General features: G+C 48.1%; 1 protein-coding gene across 2 annotated transcripts in view; it reads right to left on the bottom strand.

The window, feature by feature from the left end:
- Nucleotides 1-1,698: 1,698 nt before the first annotated feature.
- Nucleotides 1,699-21,490, bottom strand: part of Map3k4 (mitogen-activated protein kinase kinase kinase 4) — a 92,723-nt gene continuing 72,931 nt past the window's right edge. Inside the window, exons 16-27 of one of the 2 annotated variants that reach the window (XM_038339452.1) lie at nucleotides 20,170-20,266; nucleotides 19,314-19,472; nucleotides 16,569-16,669; nucleotides 16,079-16,159; nucleotides 13,857-14,048; nucleotides 12,696-12,766; nucleotides 11,510-11,626; nucleotides 10,700-10,859; nucleotides 8,849-8,971; nucleotides 8,348-8,454; nucleotides 3,465-3,644; nucleotides 1,699-2,204 (exon numbers count right to left, since the gene is read on the bottom strand). In XM_038339452.1, coding sequence (XP_038195380.1) covers nucleotides 2,184-2,204; nucleotides 3,465-3,644; nucleotides 8,348-8,454; nucleotides 8,849-8,971; nucleotides 10,700-10,859; nucleotides 11,510-11,626; nucleotides 12,696-12,766; nucleotides 13,857-14,048; nucleotides 16,079-16,159; nucleotides 16,569-16,669; nucleotides 19,314-19,472; nucleotides 20,170-20,266 — 1,409 coding nt within the window. In that variant the 3' untranslated portion in view covers nucleotides 1,699-2,183. The remainder of the gene's footprint in view (nucleotides 2,205-3,464; nucleotides 3,645-8,347; nucleotides 8,455-8,848; nucleotides 8,972-10,699; nucleotides 10,860-11,509; nucleotides 11,627-12,695; nucleotides 12,767-13,856; nucleotides 14,049-16,078; nucleotides 16,160-16,568; nucleotides 16,670-19,313; nucleotides 19,473-20,169; nucleotides 20,267-21,490) is intronic. The other variant, XM_038339453.2, reaches the window with a different exon arrangement.

The raw sequence follows: 21,490 nt of genomic DNA on the forward strand, positions 1-21,490 counted from the left end.
TCTAAAATCGGCAATATATCTAAACAAGCATTTCCCCAAATGGGAGATAGAAATGGGGCCAGCAAGAGGGCTCAGCAGGTAGAGGAGCCTGACGCCAAGCCTTAGGACACACATATAACTCCCCAGGACCTTAGGACCCAAATATAACTCCCCAGGACCTTAGGACCCCAGTACAACTCCCCAGGACCCAAATGGCGGAAGGAGAGAACCAACTCCAGCTACTCGTCCTCTGTTGTCCACATATGTGCTGCAAATGCACAGACGCAAGCACGTGCACACACAAAGTATAATGGAGAGAGAGAGAGACAGAGAAAAAGACAGAGAGAGAGAGAGAGAGAGAGAGAGAGAGAGACAGACAGACAGACAGACAGAGAGACAGAGAGAGAGAGACAAATGATACATGAACAGGCAACAGGCACCGTGATCAAAATCCATCACTAAAGAAACAACCAAAACTACTAGCAAGGCCACCAACAAAGAGCATGACGGCAGGGAAGGAACAAGACCAGACACCTCCCGGCTGCTGGAGGAAATGAGATGCCACAGTCCCTTCGGGAAAAGCTCACAGGAGTCTGAAAACGTGAACACAGACTGAGCACACAGCCCAGCAGCCCTAGCTCCTGAGACACAGCAAATGTCCACACAAGTACCTGCTTGTTCAAAGCAAACACCCCACAGGGGAGCAGTCTACTGCCCGTCACCAAGTGCACTAACAGAGAAAGCGGGTGCACGTGTGTGCAGGGGAAACAGACTGCAACGAAAACAAAGATGTGCTGGCACGTGCTGCATCGTGACAATCTTAGGAAAACACCAAGTGAGGGGATAGAGACTGCCACACTCTAAGATCCTGATCAGACAGAATGCCCACGGTGTGCACTAATAGCTACACAGAGACAGGAGTGACAAATTGGATGTGATCTGGTTTTCTGTGGGAAATGGGAAGGTTCTAGAATTATATCGTAAAACAGCTGTATAACTATGATAAAAACTACTGGTGTGAGCCCTTTCTATCATGCAAACTAGAACTTCAAACACGAGACGAGAACACCTTACCTAAAATCCTCACGTCTATATATCCTAATCGACATTCTCTGGGCATTCATCTCTTGGTGGAAGAGACCAAGAATACTTGATAACCCAGCTGGGCTTGGCTGCCATGTGTAAGGAGGAGATCAGTGTTCTAAGGAGACTTGGGGAAGCTTTAAGATCAAGCAATGAAGAGAACGTCCAACAGTGAAGAAAAATGCCATCAACAAATGACAAAACCTGGGTATTTCAGGTTAGGCTCTGAAAAGACATTTGCCTATGAAGAGATCATGCACACTGTCCCCCTGCCCCAGGTTCTACACATATGGGACACGGCCCAAGCCGATGGCTGACTGTTCTAAGGAGCCATCTTCACCATTGGCATCCTTCATCTGAGTCACACCCTTCGCCTGTGAGCAAGCAGACTAGATTAGGCATGCCCAATCTTACCGTGATATGCTTCCATCTGCCTATGTACTGAGCCCTCTCAGAGCGATCCTGAGACGCACGCGGCTCATGGGCTACAGTTGGGACATACCTGGCTCAGTGTCCCACTGGGCAAGCTTGCTCCCTGTGCTCTTTCTACTGAGGGACAGCAGGTAAAGGCAGGTGACAGACCCCCATCCCCTGTCCTGCTCGCTCTGAAACTGTGAGTCAGTAACAGACGCTGACTTAGCTTTCCTAAAATAAACCATTTATTGAAAAAGAACCTTTTATGCAGTCTCACTAAGGAGCCTCTGCATAACAAACTTGCAGCTCGTCAACAGAGAGGTTTCACAGTCAGAGCAATCAACAAACGGGAGAGTAAAACAAGGTCCTGGACACCTGACAACACTACATTTTCTTTTGAACCCCAGAAGCTCAAAAACACGACACTGATATCACGGTTCTCAGTCACGCAAGGAAGGGAGGAGACAGAGGCGATGGTCCGTGTACAGTAGTAATGGCACTTAGCATGCGGCTTCCTTAACCTCGTGGACACTGCCGCTCAGGAGGGCCCTGTGCTACGGCAGACCACGGGGCAGCAGCAGTGCGCTTGTCACCTGTGCGGTCTTCGGTCTCGCAGGTTAAAAAGGCTGCAGTGCACTCGGCTCGGCAGTCTCATGTAAATATTACATACAGTAGTGATCGAGATTCTGGCCACGGACTGCTGGGCGTCACTCTTCATCTGTGCAGACCTGTGAGGAAGAGAGAAAGCTGAGCCCCTGCTGGTGCAAGAATGTTCTCGGGAGCTCCGTGTGCCTACTGGAGGCCTCTCACCCACTGCAAGACCTAGCAGTCCCGTTGGCACCAGCCCCTGACATGCGGGAAGCCTCAAGGACAGACGTGGTGTGCCTGCTCTCAGAACAGCTTCATGTACGACCCAGGGCACTGTACTAATCTGCTGGACATCTAGGAAACACTAGTTCCTCCATCACAGCCAGTCCCCGTGCAGGAGCCCTGCTCTGTCTCTGGCCTTCCACAGGGCCTCCTGGGCAGGGTCCGGCTATGCTGCTTAGCAGTATGTTCTCACCACCGTCACCACACGCCGGACACTTTCCCAGCAACACACGTGCCCATTCTCTATTGCAGTCCACTGCACCGTGGCGCTCTCTGGACTGCCAGCCTCAAGCAATCAAACACACACCTAAAATCCCGAGAAGTGTTTCAAACATTTGAATTGACCTTACCAAAGAGACCGTCAATGCCGAGACTGCCCCTCTACCTGCTGTGGGAGATGGGGCCACCTAGATAATTCACTTTCACCTCTAACCTGTTCCTCCGCCAGAGCCATTCCATCTCCTCCGTGTAGCTGAGAGTCACACTGTGCGAGCCATTCTAGGCCTGCCGTGCAGCTTCCTCTTCCTCGAAGTGCTCTGAGACCCCTGTGACCCCTGTGCGGCTCCTGCCTCTTTTCCAGCCTTATCCAGCCTTATTTTTGACCACCCCCAACATCTTGTGCTCCCCACACCTCACTCACACAAAGCTCCTCAATGGCTCCACCCCCGTTAGCCTCTCCACACCTGACACCTTGTCGCCTGCCCTTCCTGCCTAGCCACACCCTCTCAGAGACTCCAGATGTGAAGTTCTAAGTCCTCCATCACCCTCCAAGTCAATATACCTTCATCATGGCCCTTAACACAGTGACACGTTCAAGCTGACCACACATTCTTAAAGGCAAGAATGATGGCTGTCTCTAAAATCCGACTCAAGTGTCTGCTCAAGTGCACTTCATTGTTCTACCGTGTAGAAGGGACTCAGTGAACGTTTACTAGCGGAAAACAAATCTGATATATAAAGAGATTTAGTTTCTGTACATTGTAAGGCATTTAGTTCTTGTCTGTTTTAGATGCTTATATAAGCATTTTATATTTAACTTCTCAAATTTCTTGTGCCAGGTGCAAACCCGAGCTTAAGTGTTTAGCCCTGACGAGGGCAATGTCAGCAATTGGCCAAACCTTGACAAAGGCGTGGTCGAGGAGCTGGCTGGCTGTCCATCTCATCTTTGGGTCACTTTCCAGGCAGTGCGAGAGGAAGTCCTTTCCTTCAGGGCTTAACCTTTCAGGGATCGGTGGCTTGTGTCCCATTCCCACTTTGTACATAATCTGAAAGTTGTGTTCGTACTCGTGCCACGGCCGCTGCAAAGACAGGAAAGAGCCAGGCTTCAGCACACATGGTCAGGGCGACGAATGCCCAGGCCCTCTCGAGGTATGGGCCAGCAAACACACGCTGGAGAGCTTAGAGGTCACGTGATGTATGCCAGAGATTCAGTCAACACACATTAACAAGCGTGGCCCTGCTGCAGTGAGACTGTCCATCTAAACACGAGCAGCCAGCTACAGCTGAGAGCTAGTCAACACACATACACACACACACACACACACACACGCTTGTGCTCCATCTAAACACAGGCAGCCAGCTACAGCTGAGAGCTAGTCAACACACACACACACACACACACACACACACACACAGAGGAATGCTTATGTTGCATCTAAACACAGGCAGCCAGCTACAGTTTGCTTGCTGCACTGGACAGTACCATTAGTTTAATGGGATCCAGAGGCTGCCACACACAGCTGAGAGGTGGTAAAACGCAGTAGTTCTTGGCCACTTTGTTGAGCTATGAAAATCACCACAAACCTTATTTTATTTGGCTACAGGAAAAAGGAGAGTCAGAGGGCAGGAACTAGGTCTATCCACACCCTAGCTCACACATTAGTGTGATTGCTAACATGTACTCTTCGGCCCACCTGTTTCTCATGCTTGACTAAAATAAAGCAGGTGTCACACCATCTCCCACTCTGGCGCTGAGGGAAGTGGCAGTACCCATCCTCAGCAAGCTCTCACTGCGCACTCTCAGCCGCGGCAAGCGGGGCGAGAAGGAGCCCACTGTCTCCTGCGACCCAGCTTCCAGTCTGGTGCAGCGTGAACAACGCCAGACTGCAGTCGCATGCTGCATGCACATGTGTAGTTACTCTCAAATGTACCACACGTTTGTGTGGCTACTCATCGGCAGGGGCTTCATCAGAAGCAAATTCCTTTGGTTTCAGGGTGAAGTACATTTAAGTTTCGTCAGAATGAAAACAGTTCTCTAGAGTATTCTTCCCTTTGAAATTTTTGTCTGAAGCATACGGCTGTTTTCTCACACCTCTCTCTTAGAGTGATAACCATAAATCTTATGTTATTCATGTGCTAAGGAAAATTAATTTCACTTTTAAATGTACTATTCTGATGATAATGAAGATGATCAAGTGTTTAACAGTCCAGGCTTGCTTCTTAGTGTATTTTAAGGTGATAGAATACTTGACCAGAAAGTGGTTGGACCCCACACCCCCAATCGCCTCAGTCTCCCCATTTTCTCCTACTAATCTTCATTTTACAACCTGTGAGTCAACGCCTACCCTGCTGCCAGTGAGCATCTACCATCAGGGTTTGCTTCCTGTCTTGCTCATTCTGTGAGTGTAGCTACAGTTATGATGAGAATCCATTACCTGCAGTAGTTTGAATGTGGACTGCCCCCACATGCTACTGTGTTTGAACACTTGGCCCCCAACAGGTGGCGATCTTTTGGGTTTGTGTTATCTTTAGTAGGTGGAGCATTCATGGAGGAAGTAGGCCACAGGGGAGCCATGCCTTGAAGTCAGGATGGACTTTATGCACCAAAATAAGCCCTTCTTCCTAGAGTAGTATTTTGAAGGTTTTGTCACCGTTTGTCGCCAGTGAGACAGTCACCGATGTGCTAAGGAGGAGTTTCGTCATCCCAAGACTCCTTCCTCTCTTTACTACCCTTTGCTTTCTATGCTGGCAGCCATGAACTTGGTCAGTTTTGGAATAGGGTCTGGCCATGTAGCCCAGGCTGGCCTCACTAGTGACCCACCTACCTCAGCCTTCCAAGCACTGTGACAACAGAGGTGTGCACACCAAGCACTGTGACAACAGAGGTGTGCACACCAAGCCTGGACTCACGGGTGCTTTTTACTGTCCTATAGGTCTGCCCCTCACAACAGGCAGCTCTGTCAAATGGCACCTTCCGTCACTTTTCCCTCCCTGTCTTTCAGAGCCTTCCAAAACCTGCTTCTTTTGTAATAGTCACCTACATGAACATGACATGTTTGTTAACCCATTTAACCTAGCCGGCAGACGGTCGGGGAAGTGCAGTTTGCTGAGCCAGGTATCCAATGAAGGCACCTTAGCTCTCAGTTTGGGCATTCTCGAGTAAAGCTGCCGTGAGCATCCGTGTGCAGGTTTCATGTAGACATAAGCTGGGGACTTCATGTGTTCTTCTGTGCCTACATACTCCCCCATCACCCTATCTCCCCCAGCCCAACTCGCCTATCACACGATTTTCCTGCCTTCCCTTCTGCTCATCCTTAAAGTCTCCTTTGCCTCCTCCCGTGGCACCCTTTCTAGTTTCCTGGCACCCATAACCAGCCATTCCCAAGTAAGTATGTATAGATTAAAATTAGAAGCTAGGACTTGCATATAAGAAAGAACAAGCGATATTCATCATTCTGAGCTCATGTTGCCTCAGTAAGTATTTTCTGGTTCCGTCCATTTTCCTACAAATGCATAATTTCATTTTTCTATGTCTGAATACGACTGTACATTTTCAGTGGTCGCCTACTCCATTTGTTGGCAGTGTGAAGGCATAGCTGGACCATGTGGGAGTCTAGCTCTCCGAGAGGCGTCTATGCGGACGCCACCGTGGTTACACTGGCTCCTCTGTCCTCACAGCCTTGCCGGCTCTGTTTTTTGTCGTCTTCGCAGCCTTTCTGATGTGGGCCTTGGAGGAGCTTTAGCCTGCATGTCCTTCATGGCATTTATTTCTCATTTGAGGACTCTGTTCAGCTCTTCGCCTCTTTTGGTCTGCTTGCTTGTTATTTTGTTTTGAGGTCCTTGTAGGTTTTCATATTTATCCTGTCAGATGTGCAGACAGCTGTCCAGTTCTACATGCTACCTCCTAAGTCAGTTACTTATTCTCTTTGCAGTTCAGAAGTTTTTGTGTGTACACACATGTTCACATGGGTGTGTGCATGTATGTTTGTGAGTTCACATGCACAAGCTAAATGTGCGTGGAGGTCTGAGGCTGACATCGTGTTGTCCTGTATCGCTTTCCAGTTCATTTTCTGGGCCAGGCTCACTGAACCAGGGGCACATCAGTCGATTATGCTGCTGGCCAATGACGTCCAAAGATCTTCCTGTCTCTGCCTGTGCAGTGTTGGGGTCACAGACATCCTCCTGTCTCTGCCTGTGCAGTGTTGGGGTCACAGACATCCTCCTGTCTATGGATGTGCAGTGTTGGGGTCACAGACATCCTCCTGTCTATGGATGTGCAGTGTTGGGGTCACAGACATCCTCCCGTCTATGCCTGTGCAGTGTTGGGGTCACAGACATCCTCCCGTCTATGGATGTGCAGTGTTGGGGTCACAGACATCCTCCCGTCTCTGCCTGTGCAGTGTTGGGGTCACAGACATCCTCCTGTCTATGGATGTGCAGTGTTGGGGTCACAGACATCCTCCCGTCTCTGCCTGTGCAGTGTTGGGGTCACAGACATCCTCCTGTCTCTGCCTGTGTAGTGTTGGGGTCACAGACATCCTCCTGTCTATGGATGTGCAGTGTTGGGGTCACAGACATCCTCCCGTCTCTGCCTGTGCAGTGTTGGGGTCACAGACATCCTCCTGTCTCTCTCTGCCTGTGCAGTGTTGGGGTCACAGACATGTGCTTTCATAGCCTCTCTTACACGCATGTAGGGATCCGATGCTTGCATGAAAGGCGTCTTTCTGACGGCACCGTCCCCCAGAAGCTGCACAGAAACACTTGGATCTCATGAGGCCCTATCTGTTGTTTCCTGAACACTTGAGTCCTACACAGACAGCCCTTGCCCATGCCCAGATCCTGAACAGTGCCCCAACTCTGTCAAATCTTCACACTTTCAGAATTTCAGGTCTTATGTAAAGTAACCTGATCCATTTGGTGTTATCTAGAGTGAGAGATAAGGACCTGGTGTCATTCTCCAACACACGGTCACCAGTCAAACAAACTGCCTCTTCTCCATTTGTTGGCATCTTTGTCAAAGACCAGGTGGCTATGGCTGCATGGGTTTATGCTTTACTTCAAAGCTGAAACTTCTGAATTCACAACGGGCTCTCTATGGTGCGTGCCTTACAGACAGGTGTTTGTCATTTCTCTGAACCTTACTATACCTTTTGATTGGCTGCATTAATCTCAATGAGCTCAAGTAGAAAGGTGTCCACAGCACTTACAATAAAACCTCAGTGTAACATAAGGGCCTGCTTTGTTGGGGTTTCTGTCCTGCCGGTAAGCCCCCAAAGAAAATACACAGAGATCTATATTAGATATAAACTGATTGGTCCACTAGCTCAGGCTTCTTATTCACTCTTATAATGTATCCCAGCCCAGTTCTGATGTGGGATTTCCCTCTGTATGCTGTGATTACCATTGGTAAATAAAGGAACTGCTTTGGGCCGATAGCAGAGCTATAGGGGAAGAGAGCTAGATGGGGAAAACTAAGCTGGAAGAGAGGAGGTGGAGTCGGGGGAAGCCATGGAGCCACCACCAGAGACAGACATGTTGCAGTCTTGCTGGTCGGCCACGAGCCTCGTGGTAAAATATAAACTACTGGAAATAGGTTAAAGTAAGATATAAGAATTAGCCAAAGAAGCTAGAGCTAATGGGCCAAGCAGTGACTTGAATAATATAGTTTCTGTGTGATTATTTCAGTTCTGGGCAGACAGAAGGAATAAGTGGGCTTCTCCTTACTACACAGTTCTGTGTTCAACCTGCGAGGAGTCTTCCTCCAGGTGCACAGCAGGCTTACCTTGCCAGTCACCATCTCTATGACGACACACCCCAGACTCCAGATATCTGCCGCACGTCCATGGCCTTCTCCTTTTGCGCGGGTAATAACTTCAGGTGCCATGTAAGCTTTAAGTCAAACACGGTGACAGCAAGGGTTAACAGCACAGCAGTAAGTACACAGTAACAGCAGCAAGCAGGACATCAGGCCTCTGCCATACCCTTCCCTCAGTTACAGGCAGCCAATGTTGAGAACTGGCATTTAAGTCAACTTGACTGACATTTTTGGGACAAAATTATCTTTTAAAAAGCAACTCAGAATGTCAAAATTTCCAATACATTGTATTCTCACTGAAAACAGGAAACGTAACCCGACCCAATCAGTAACGACAAGTAATTGCCATGTAACTATGGTTGCTTAAACCAGCACAGTCCAACCCGCCAATGTAAACCACCAGGTGTCTGAGAGGCAAGGAGGTTTCCCTCGCGTCGGAGCACAGAGGCCAGCTGGGCTAGTCCTTACCTGCTGTCCCCAAGGTGCTGTTCACCTCTCCAGGCATGGTCTGGGTGTTGTTTTTAAGCTTTACTGAGCAACCAAAATCTCCCAGTTTGATTAGTCCAGACGACGTAAGGAAGATATTGGCACCTAAACGGAAATAAGCAAGCAGCTACTGAGCAGGCTCGGAAACGCAATGTGGATCCCTCGTGATGTTTTCATGGGAATCCGAATCCTTAAAACTTCATTCATAAGCTAAATAAAATGAAGTTGTAAAGTTTCATTTACCATGTTCAACCACAGGAAGATTGATGGACCATAATTACAAACTACTGCAAATCAACACAAATATCAAAGGAGACACATTCTAAATTGAGAGATATGTTAATTCATTAAAAATTCAGACATACTTACAGAGAAATTTAATATAAAATCTAGATGTGTGTGGCAGCCAATGAACATTGGGACTGTTTGCCACTGGCAGTTTCTCTAACAGGAAGGATGCACAGAAGAAAACCTGCACACACTGGGGGCTTTAAGAGACACACACTAAGGCCACCTCTGAGCTCATTTTCACAGTAATGAAAACGGTGCTGTATACTTTTCCATCCCAACCTTCCTACAAGCAACACACACATGTATCCACCCCTGCCGGAACCTGGGATTACTGCCCATCTCTCAGGGTAGCCTAGATTATTACAGGTAAGACAGTCCTGCTGTAATTAAGTCAGACAACACACTTTACCAAGTACCACAGTACATGCTGGACACGCAGTATGCAGCGAACTTCTGACAGTCTAGCTGTAACAGGTAAAGCAGCCCAGAGGTGGTCTCAACAATGGACTGCACAGTGGCCATTTTGAAATTGGTTTCTGTTCTTAGTCATGCTCAGTGACAAAGCGTTTGATGAGGATGCTAATGAGCTAACCTGCTTTTAGGGCTCAGAGAGCCTGCCCTAGCGATGTACAGAAACTGAGTGTGGTGTGGGAGGCGGGACTACTGGAGATGGGCAACGATGGCTCAGCAAAGCCCAGACTGACCCAGCAAAGCTACATGCAGCCAGGCAAGGCAGCCATCAAGCTGGCACAGGCTGGGGCATCCAGGGCAAGGTACCCAGCAGGACATGAACAATTAATTCTCAGACCCAGGCCAAAACAGTTTCCAGTATAACCAAGGAATGCACAGAAACAGGGTCTAGTCCTGGTTCAGAAGGCAGTCGCTCTTGAATCCCTGTGTTTGGGCTAACCTCAGAGTGCAGGACAGGATGGAAAGTACTCCTCTGCTTTAACTATCTTTATCTCCTCAAAAAAGTCAGCGTCAGGGGGTGGCTAGGCACTGAGCGTGTGGCAGGTCTCAAGTGGAAGTACAGCAACACTCCCGCGACAGGAAAGCGTGGCGCACACAACTTCCTTTCGCCTCCAAAGCCACAGCTGCATGCTCCACATTCAGACACGAATGCTTCACACTCCACGTACTTACAACACGCATTCAGACATGAATGCATCACACGCTCCATGTACTTACAACACACAGTGGAACATGAATGCTTCACACTCCACGTATTTACAACACACATTCAGACATAAATGCACAAAGACCTTGACATGGGTTAGGCAAGGGAGCTTTGTCCCAAGTGTGTAGCCAGCACAGACCAAACCACACCACGCAGCCTGAAGCAGCAGCACACTTCATCTCCAGGAAAACAGCATCTCTGAAGCAGGCTGCGCAGGTGACAGCAGGACTTCCTACTCATGCATGGACACCTGGGCTCGCTGCCATTTCTTGGCTTAAAGCAAAGGTGGAGCCACCTAAAGAAGTACCAGGTGGGCACCGGAGCAGACACCAGGAGACTGCCCGTGGAAGCCAAGTGGGGTGTACCTTTGATGTCTCGGTGCACAATGCCATGCTCATGGAGGACGTTGATGGCAACCGTGATCTGCTTCGAGTACAGCCTGATGACATGCTCCTGCAGCCCCAGCCGCGACACCTCCTCCAGCGTGCCCTCGTCACAGTACTCCATGAAGATGTACATCTCTTCCTGGGGCGGGAACAGGACCAGACTTAATGAATGCACGCTCCTTCTGGTGGGGGTGGACTCTACCCTGAGAACTGATGGAGTTGTATGGCTGTGCCTGACTCTCCTGCAGGGGGCTGCCTGCCTCTTGTCTGGGACTGTTCATCCTGAGACTATCCGCCATGCAACCTTAGACAGGGAGTGACAGCCATGCCTACAGGTATTATCAAGTACTGTCAATCACAAATCCATTAGTGAAAACATAGGCCCATCAACGCTGCAAGCTGTCCTGGTTCCCTCTCTGCCTCACCACTCAACACAGGTACTCTCAGGTCTCTGGCTTTTCCTATCCCATGCAGGCTTATTAAACAAAGAGAAGCTTGAGTGTCTAATAGTTGTGACAATTGGCACAGCGACAGGAAGGGCACTCGAGAAGAATGTCCACCTGCCAGGATGACTGTCAGGGCTCTTGCCATCGGGCTGATAATGACAGTCTGTGACTTAATTTCAGGACGAGTGCCTCTGGCTTCAGAGAGAAGGCAGAAGTGATGTAGGCATGGAGGTTTCCTGACATCCAGGCAGTTACTGTCTCTACAATGAGAAGACCTGTGACCCAGACCGGACTGCGCTGAGGCCCACTGACTCCCCACACAGTGTGACTAAAGCCGGCTTACTCTGTGAAGCTCCACGCCAAAATATCGAACTAGGTTGGGGTGCTTGATGCCTTCAAAGATTTTCAATTCGTCTGCGGTTTCCTTGATAGTTTTATGGTCATTGGGCTGAAATCGAATCTGGAAAGGAAAACTGGGGTTACTATGGACACTGTCGTCAACAGTGAGGGTGGACAGCTACTCTTGACATGTCAGTTCCTGTCCTACAGGACCAGGGCCTGCGTGTCTGTGACTTGACCTGTGTGTGTTTTCTCTTGGTCTTTAGTCCTGCCTACTTAGTTAGCCTTGGAGCCCTGACTACATACAGGGACCTGACTAGACTCCGTCTTGACTCCACACAAGGGCAAGACCATGCGGCACTGTGCCTCCCACTGCACTTAGCCTAACGCCTCCAAATTAATCCAGATTGTCAAAAGGGTGATCACAGGTAATAATACGGCACTCATGTGAAAGTGCCTCAGGAGGAATCTCAAGTTAGCAAACAATGAAGCAATAAACACGCGTGATCCGGTCACTTCACATTCTCCATAGTCAACACAGTTTATAAACCATGAATATATAGTCATATTTCATAAACCATGAATTATATAGTTGTGTTATGAAAATTTTGTATTTTGTCAGTTAAAATTTGTAAACATTAAAACAGAAGGGGATGATGATGTATTTGGTCAATTTGGAGCAAGGCAGGCAAGGGTGAGGAGCAACTCACCAAAGTTCAGAGGTGACTGCAGCTGAGCCAGTCACCAACACTTCCCCTCACCCCTCTTACCCATAGTTTGTAGCCCTCTGGTGGCCACTCCTGTTTCCCCTTCTCTTGCCCATCCTCACTTCTGAAGCTTACTGTCTTTTCCTCACAAGTGTTCGCAGGGTGCTAGTGGTGGCTCCATTCCCTAAGCTTTTCTGCAGGATTCCCAAGCTGCCGCCATAGGCCATGCCCACCTGCTTTGCACTGCAATTACTGAGACCCTGCTCTCAGGTCCTTTCTAGAGTCATCAATCTTCCACTAAGAGATCTCAGCTGCCCGCTGGTCCCAAACGTCAAATGCTAAAACACAAGATGCAGGCCAAGCAACTCACCACTCAGAGTCCTGGTGTCAGCTGTTGGCACAAGGGCCACAAACACAGTGGCTTTCCTGAACCTAAATCACCCAGATTTATCTGACACAAAGGCCCAGAGAGCCACAACTCACCTCCTTCATGGCCATCAGCTCCCCTGTGTCGACGCTGATGCAGGTATACACTTTCCCATACTGTCCTTCTCCTGCCAACAACACGAACAGGCCACTCTTCCAGTCACTACAGACCGCTGTCAATGCAGCTTACAATAACCTCTAGCTTCGGACATGTGTTTATACAGCTACCATTACACTCACTCTAGTTTGCTACTTAGGACCAAAGCAGTCTTAGGGTTTCCTGATACCCAGAGTTCTGGGCAATTACGTCATGTGACGGAGATGAGCTGTAGGAAACCCCAGGACAGCTATAAAGGGAAGTAAGGGGCACACTGTTCCAAAATCTTTCTGAGCCCTTGCTCCCCCTCAAGAGGCCTGGGCTGGGACTAGGGCAGAAGGGAGGGGCCAGTAGCATGTCTGGACCCTGGCCACACTGCCACAGGGCCTGATGGCGAACTTCTGACACTACTTCTGGGATGCTAAACCAGGGACATATTACTGAAGGAGATCAAGGGCACAACTAAGACATTTTATAAATTATTTGACTGCTTGGTTTTGGATAGTGCACCTCTAGTTTCCTAGGTTCCACAAAATTCTTAAAACTGTGTTTGCCTTCGACTTCCCACAGAGCAGGGAACCCTTACTGCTCTCTGGACAGGAGAGGGAGGGGGAGGGGAGGAGCAAGGGGGGTAATTGGGAGGCGGGGAGGAGGCGGAAATTTTTAATAAAAAAAAAACTGTGTTTGCCTCTCAGACCTAATGTTTGACAGATCAATGTATTTAAGTGGGTAAAGAGTCTGGGGCAGCACATTCTACTACTGATTATTTTGTTAAGAGTTAATTCCACCTAGAAATCAATTGACAAGGCAATATTTTAGGGGGTTAAAAAAAACACAAAAAACCAAAAACCTGACCTGTCCTGATTTATATCTAGTCTTTTTTCAAATATTCTTGTGGGACTAAAAGAACACAGATGGACAAAATTTCAGTAATTCTCAAATGGAAACTTCTAGAATTACTGAGCAAATCTAGTCAATTTACAGAACTACCTAAAAGTCTTTTCTCAATTTTCATTTTATAGTGTTCTCTAAACGGTTTGGAAACAGAACATCAAAAAGAGTCGTCTTCAAAGCACTAGGGAGAGAGTGGCTCCCGGCAGGGCAAGCCTGGGCTTCCTCACCGATCTTGTTTCCTCTCTGCCACTTAAATGTCACCTTCCTCAGTCCAACGTGCATGATGTTGTCGTAGGACTTAGGGGTGTCGCAAACTTGACCGATGATATTCTTCCTCCTCATTTCTCGATACCTCCTCTCTTCAAACAGCCGGACTGATTTCTGGATAGCTTCTATGGGTCCCTGCCTAGAGACAGAGTCTGCGGAGAGATGAACCAGAACGTAGGACAGGCGGTTTCCAAGAGGACACAAAGAAAACAGTAACATATGGTCTCTAACCCCATCCATTTTCCTCACACGACATAATCTCCTTCTTAGCCAATGCATGGTATTTCATGTTGTGTTTGCGTGAACATGCACATGTGAGCTGATCATACTCAGACTTTCCAGCTCTTGATATGCTACAACCATGATTTACTAGTGCCCAAGAGCTTCACCTTTGTCCAGTGGACACAGGACCATTTGAGATCTGGATGACTGTAAGGCTAATTTGGGAAGTAGCATTCCCAAAAATTTATGTTTTAATTAGTTTGTTTTCTTCCTTTCTACCACAATCATTTTTTTTAAAACCTGGAAATCTAATTTGTTTCTTTTACCCAAATATATGATATACCAGGTTTGCCTAGACAAGTTCTTCACAACTATGAATATCTGTGAAAAGATTTCTTAAATATACACCAATGAGCCTCTCTCCAGAAGAATTGGACTTTAATATATTAGTCACTGAAAATTGCAGCTTTTCAGAAATGGACACAGTCCTGGTGGTTTCCAATTTTACCTGACAACCAAGTAGTTGTTTTCTTTTTTTACTTTTGATTCCTTGTGGATTTTACTTCATGCACCCCAATCCCACACATCTCCCTATCTCTCCATATCTGCTCTCTGTCCTTGCAACCTCCCAAGCAAAAGAAAACAAATAATTAAAAATAATAAAAAACCTCACCATTGTTAACTGCAGTGTGTCACACAGTATACCCTTTTGCCCAAACAGCTTTAACAGTGAATGTTCATTGCAATTAGACATTGGTCTGATGGAAGGTCTCTGGCTTCTGCTACACTATCAATGCTGGATCCAGATGCTCTCCAGGACTCCTCCGGGATGTCCTGTTGTTGCCCTGTGTCATGGAGATCCAGCAGCTTTGCTTCTGCAGGACCAGCCCCTTCACATGCTCCAGCAGCTCTTAGATGGGGTGGATGCTGGAGTGTGCCAACTCAAAAGTCTTGGATCTGGACCTGGGTGGTAGCTGAGCAGGTTAGCCTGCCTACTCTCCTGCACCTGTACCATGAGGGCCAGCTCTCCTGATGGTCCCAGGAGAAGGGCAAGACTAGCTCTCCTGGCTGCAGCAGCTGGCTGGCAAGTGGAGGGACCAGCTCTCCCAAGCTCACACTCATGCTATCAGGGCCAGCTCTTCCATACCCATGCCACAAGGGCCAGTTTTCCAACACTGCCTTGTAGAGGGGCAGGGCCAGATCAACAGTGTGCCAAAGCTAGCAAGGGGCAGGGCCAGCTCCCCCACTCTTAGCCTGGGTGGGGAGTGGAAGGGTAATAATTCTTATAATATTTACATTAGTTTGTCTTGATGATTATAATGAGTCTCAAAATGCCCAAACTACTTTTCCTTTGCCGTCCTTAAGTCCTAATGTGACTGAAAGTGGGTCTTATGTGTTCTAAACTTGTTTTCAAAAGCAGGGCAGAGTCATGGACACCACTGTGTTCAGGGGAACCACCGTTACGGGTGGGCTGGCATAGGGAACCAGTTCTGAAATGTCCCCCTCAATACACAAGAATCTGCACAGGGCCTGACAGGGCCTGACAACTGTTGCCCCAAAGCTGTTTCTTGCTGCCACCTGCTCTGGAAACTCATGCTAACCTAATACTTTCTCACGCCTGAATCATTGTAATGGAACTCTAACCAAGCCCCTATTTCTCTGCTAATCCAGCTGACAGGACAAATTTCTCATAGTAACTTACTAGTCCCACCATCCCACCAGCCACAATTCCTTCCCCCAGTTTCTCAGCCTGAAGATGAATGCTTACACTCACAAACGCTCACAACATTGAGGGACTGTGCTACTTAGAGGATGAGCATGCCCAAAGGCACAGAAAATGTCCAGAAAGGTCATGGCAGTGACTATGACATCAGAGGTACCAGTGAGGCCACAGATGTTAACGGCGTAGACCTCATGACTCGGAGCCCCAACACGATCAAGTGCAGCGCTTTTCTCCTACCTTTGGTCTGGCTAATGAGTGTGCGAAGTTCCCAGCTTCTCCGTGTGGATCCACTTGAGTCGCTTCGGGGATACGCTGGCTCTGCAGAGGTTTTCATACAAATTAAGATCCACCTAAAAACTACCCTATGCTGAGGTGCTGAATGGCACCAATCACGGCCAACCTGCTCCTTCCTAGTGACTGATGTCTTTATTCACTTCTAAAAATGGCACTTTAGGGGGCTGTTGCCAGATTACAACAAACACAGTAGTACCTGAGTATTTCCACAGAAAGAGGACACTGAAGAATTAAAATATCAGGAGGGGCACTGTTTGTAAAACACAGTGAAGACGACTTAGAATGTGCAAAGCTGCACTGAAAGGCCACATGGACAGGGCCAGGCCGGCTCCTAAAGCTTGGTGGCCCCCACAAGTCCTGTTCAAGGGCATCACAGCTGGTGATCAGGATAATCAGGTGTGCTGGTGGGAAACGCCGACACTGCGACACTCACCGTCTCGCTCTTCCGTGGGGCTCGAGTGCCGACTTAGAGACCTGAACTGCAGCTCTGCGGCTATGGACGCCAAGCGATCGTTTTCAGGGACACTGGAACCCCTGTTTTAACATTAAAACAACAACAACTGAGTTATCAAGTCAATGGTGCATCAAAAATGCAAAGGTCTATGAGACTCTTCTAGAGCCCGATTCTCAACAGGACAGTGCTGCCTGGGGCCATGGCAGTGTCTGTGGGCACTTGTGACTGCTGATTGGGAGGGTGTAACTGGCATCTAGGGAGCAGAGGACAACACATGGGCAAGGCCCACAAAATCTTTCACCCAAATGAATAATAGAGTAGCCATCGACCCCTCCCCAGGGTCTGACTGTAGGGCACTTGGCCTTAGAACTAGCTTATTTCACATTAACAACTGAAATGAATAATAGAGTAGCCATTGACCCCTCCCCAGGTCTGACTGTAGGGCACTCGGCCTCAGAATGAGCTTATCTCACATTGACAACTGAAACACGAATAAGTGCTTCTATTTAAACGGAGCGCATGGAAAGGCCCACAGTTTAAGCCTACGGTGGATAGAGGGGCATTAACCAAACTAGGTGATATTTAAGGTTGCCAACAAATTAAATTTAAAATAACTATAACAAGAGTACTAGAATCGTTACATGGTCAAAAGATCGCCAATGTCTAGCAGTTAGAAAGGAGCGCCTAACAATTTCTCAAGCAGCGGCAAGCAACTGGAGAGTAAGAGGCCAGTATGTCAGAGAGGTTAGTCGGCTGCTTTCCTATAGCAAAGTGAAGCGTTCACACAAGAATGAGCTCACAGGGAAAGGCTGTGATTAAATTAGGAAGAGTGACTGGAGCCACGTAACCCAAGACCACATGGAAATGGGATCTGCTGCTCAGCAAGTGGCTGTAGCGGATGCTCAGGCATCCAGGAGTGGGTGCACCTGAGCAGGGGCTGGGGTGGCATGGTGACCAGCCACGGCCTCAGCGTGGGCTGCTCTGTGGACATCTGCTGCCGTGGTTCCTTGGACTAGCTCTGGTGCCACATGAGGGCCAGGCCACAGACAAAAGGGAAGACTCCTGAATTCCTGTCCGCTCCTAAACAGGGTCTTATCTGGAAGGCCACGGGGGTCACATGGTATCTCTACCTTCTTGCTTTCCTGAAGGTGAAATAAGTCAATTTCATGACTTTCAGAGATTTTTGTGAGGGTAAATGGCAAGAAGTGTCCTTGGAGAAGTGGTGTATTTGTGGATGGGAGGTAGGGGAGTGGGTGAAAAGTTTGTCAATTTCTGTGGAGTGACAAGCAGCTTGGAACACTGCTGAAAAGGAACAGGCAGTTCTTGAGCATCAGTGGAAGCTGGTCAGGCAAGGCCAGCCTGAAAAATGTTTTGTTTTCAAATAAATACTGATGATAGAATTTAAGCCTAGCATAGATATTTTCAAGGTCAACAAAATAAAATTAAACGCCCTGAACACTGTGGGCTGACCTAGGTGTCTCCGAGCTCCCTTTGCAGGCCATGCTGTACTAGGACTTGTGCTCTCGGCTCTACAGCGAGCGGGGTGCACCACCTGGCAGGCCCTGTGACACTCCTAGACTGCCGTGGAAGGGAGCAGTGCAGGCCTGGACTCCCGTAAGCCTTCAGAGGACTCTGCTTACTCTAGCCATATTCACAGACATATTATCTCAAAGCAAACCCTCTTACTCTGCATTAAAAAAATTTAATAAAGATAAAAAAAACTTCAAAACTACCCTGCTACTAAAGGCACTAGAGGTCAAGCATATCTGAATTAGGATCCTGACCTACACAGCGCCGCATAAAGATGCTCTCCTTATGCTGAGATAGCATAAGGTGGATGTAGGAGAAGCTGCCGTGGCACAGTACAGTGTCTGACAGCAGCTCCTCAGCTGTGGAACAGCTCTGGATGCAGACGCAGCAGCTGGGAGCTGACCCCTGGCAGTTACCGTTCTCCCTGCTCTCCTGGATTCTGCACACACCACTGTAACAACAGTCTAGGGAGCTCCCCACAGCGAGACAGAAGCAAATGTGAAGACAAATGCCATGAAATGCTCCAAAACTAAAAACAGTAAATGGGAGTTGCCTTTAATATTTTATTTTATTATGAATGGATTAAGCTGTAAAACATTTAACTTTTAAGGTTATAGACATTTATTACTAAAACTTAGGAATATTAATGATTTTAATTAGTAGCGATAATAGAAAGTTTGTAGGCCTTTTAGACTGGTGTTGAAGTTTGGCTCACATGGCTTTAGCCTTCTGAGCTGCAAAGCCTCGTCCGCCCGCTTCCACACTGCCTCACCGTAGGCGCTTCACATGGTAGATGGTTCCACTTTTGATTAGACCTCCCCAGTTCCCCTACTCTGGGACACCCCTTCCTAGCTGGAAGAACTCTCAGTGTCCCTTCTGCTCAGACACTGGGTGAAATTAAGTCAGAACTGCTTTGCTCTGACCGGGGAAAGACTGCGAGGCCCAGCTTGGAGTCCTGTGGTGCACTGGGGTGAAGACTCGCAGAGCCAGGGTCCTTTCAGCTAGTGCTGGCTGCATAGGAGAAGCATTACCATCAATACGTGGTCTACTTCTGCTGCCTGCTCCAGGGTCTGGAGGCTGTGACAACCCACAGGGGACTCCACACTGTCACTCTGTGACACAATGCTACCAACCCAGTGGAAGGGTATGAGGGGCGATGGGGTGGGCGACACACTGCTGGTGTAGTGTGACTACCTGGTTTCAGGGGCAGTGTTGACAGGTTTGGCCGGCGCAGAGTCGCCACCACCTGGGCCAGGGCGGCCAAGGACAGTGGTGGTGGCGGCGGCAGCAACAGCAGCAGCAGCAGCAACAGAGTTGCCATGGTTCCGAGCGTCAGAGGGCACGCTCCGAGTGCTAAGGCGAGAAGAGAAGCTTCAGGCACACAGGTAGGAAAGGGGGTGGAATGGCACATAATACATGGATAGAAAGTGAAAAAATCTTTAAAAGTATAAAATGCACATTGCTACTTAGAGTTCTGGTCCATGGGAAGAAAAAAAAGGAACTAGCGTCAAAGGCCCTCACCTAGAAATCCTACCTCATGAAATCCTGGTCAGAGGGACTGCAGTGAGAGAAGGAGGCCCCCACTGCCACGGGCATGGAAGGTCAATGAGACCATCACTGTGAACGTGGGGGTGCTTCTGGACTGTCTACTTCACAACTATCCACACTCACGAATGTCACTAGTGGAATGGCAACCCCACCTTTCTCCACTGAGAACTGTCCTCGCATGTTCACTAAGCTTTGCACACTTAAATTTGTTTTCCTAAGGTAACTTTTCCATGAAAGAAAAAGGAAGAACTACTTCAAAGCCAGAAAGCACCCAGTAGCTGGGGTTATAAGGAAGCTGGGAGCTAAATCATCTTGAAAGACTCAGGCTGTCTTTCTTCTGCAACTAAGACACTGCGGTGTGTCCTCAAGACAGCAGGAGAAAGCTCTAGGAAGCGTCTGGCCAATCAGAAAGGAAAACCCTGCACTCAGCGAGCACCCAGCTGACTCCAGAGCACAAGCAAGCATGGCAGAGATAAGACCGTGATGTAGGAGTGCCACAAACCTGAATCCCTCCGGGGTTGGGATGATGAGGTGTGGGTTGGGAGGGTCACTGTGGCATCGGGGCACCTTCACAGGACGGGGGCTGTTCCGATGGATAGCTGCCGAAAATGTCAACAAAGGAAACTTGTTAAAGTGAGTGACAGAAAGCTGCCAAGCCAGGCCACTTAGTGTAAATGGAAAGTCAACTGGCTTTGCCAGTGACCCAGACAAATTCACTCACTGGGAGAAAAAATAAGCAAATATTACCAAATATGTTATCTTTGTAGAAGTTAGCAAAATTATATTACATATTCAAACATTTTTCCACCAAAACAATGCTTCTGCAAACCCAGGGGTGAGCATTACATAACATCTGCTGAACAAATGACTGGCAGCCATCTGGACCCACTGAACCACTCATGTGGCAGCTCACCAGTAAAAAAGGAACTCTTTCTGCCACGCACACATGAAGATTCCGCACACAGATGTCTGTGAAGGTTCTAGGTGCAGATCTCTGCACCTTAACACATACAACCTGTAGGCCTATATTACTGTATGGCACAAAAGCCATAGGCAAGCTGTCTCTGCCTAACAATAGCCAAGATGTGCTGCTCCTTCCACTTTTGTTATTAATGTAGATCACCTGAAGAAAGGTGTTGGCTGAAGCTGATCAGGATGTTTGGTGCTCCTTCCTTCTGTAATTTGGAGGATGTCTTATAGAGATGCTAATTCAGGCCTGTGTGACAGCTAGCATACTCGCAAACAGGTAGATGCGAACATGGCAAAAAGCCATTCACCTGGTTACCTAGGAGACAGCCTAATATATTTTTCCTGCTCAATTGATGGGATGATATATAAGTTGTGTGGAGAATAAATGCGGGAGATCATCAGGAAAAAAGACCCTGAGATGCCCTTCAATGATGATCGTATAAGTTGTGTCTGATTATTCCTCGCGTCTCCGTACCAGTCTAGTACGGAGATAATTTTCTGTGTTGGAGCCCACACGGGCCTCGACAACAACCATGCGAGGCTATTTAACACCAAACCAGGCTAAGGACAGGCATAATTCCCCTGGTTTCTCCTAGAGTAGACTTCCTCTCTTCTCCTTTTAAATGGGTTAATACGAAGCTAATGCAGATACAATTTAAGATAAAACTAAGTGTCATATATGACACTTAGAACAAGATGTCATTATTAACAAACTTCATGTTCTGGGAACTCAAGCCAGACCCAGCACATGCTAGAAATGTACTCTACATGCCAGTCTTAAAATTAGATGAAACCCTAAAGGAAACGTGAATCCAGTGATTTTCCTACTACAAAAATGGACACAGTTTCACCTC

The sequence above is a fragment of the Arvicola amphibius genome, chromosome 8, assembly GCF_903992535.2.
Source record: "Arvicola amphibius chromosome 8, mArvAmp1.2, whole genome shotgun sequence".
In the NCBI taxonomy this organism is placed as follows: domain Eukaryota; kingdom Metazoa; phylum Chordata; class Mammalia; order Rodentia; family Cricetidae; genus Arvicola; species Arvicola amphibius.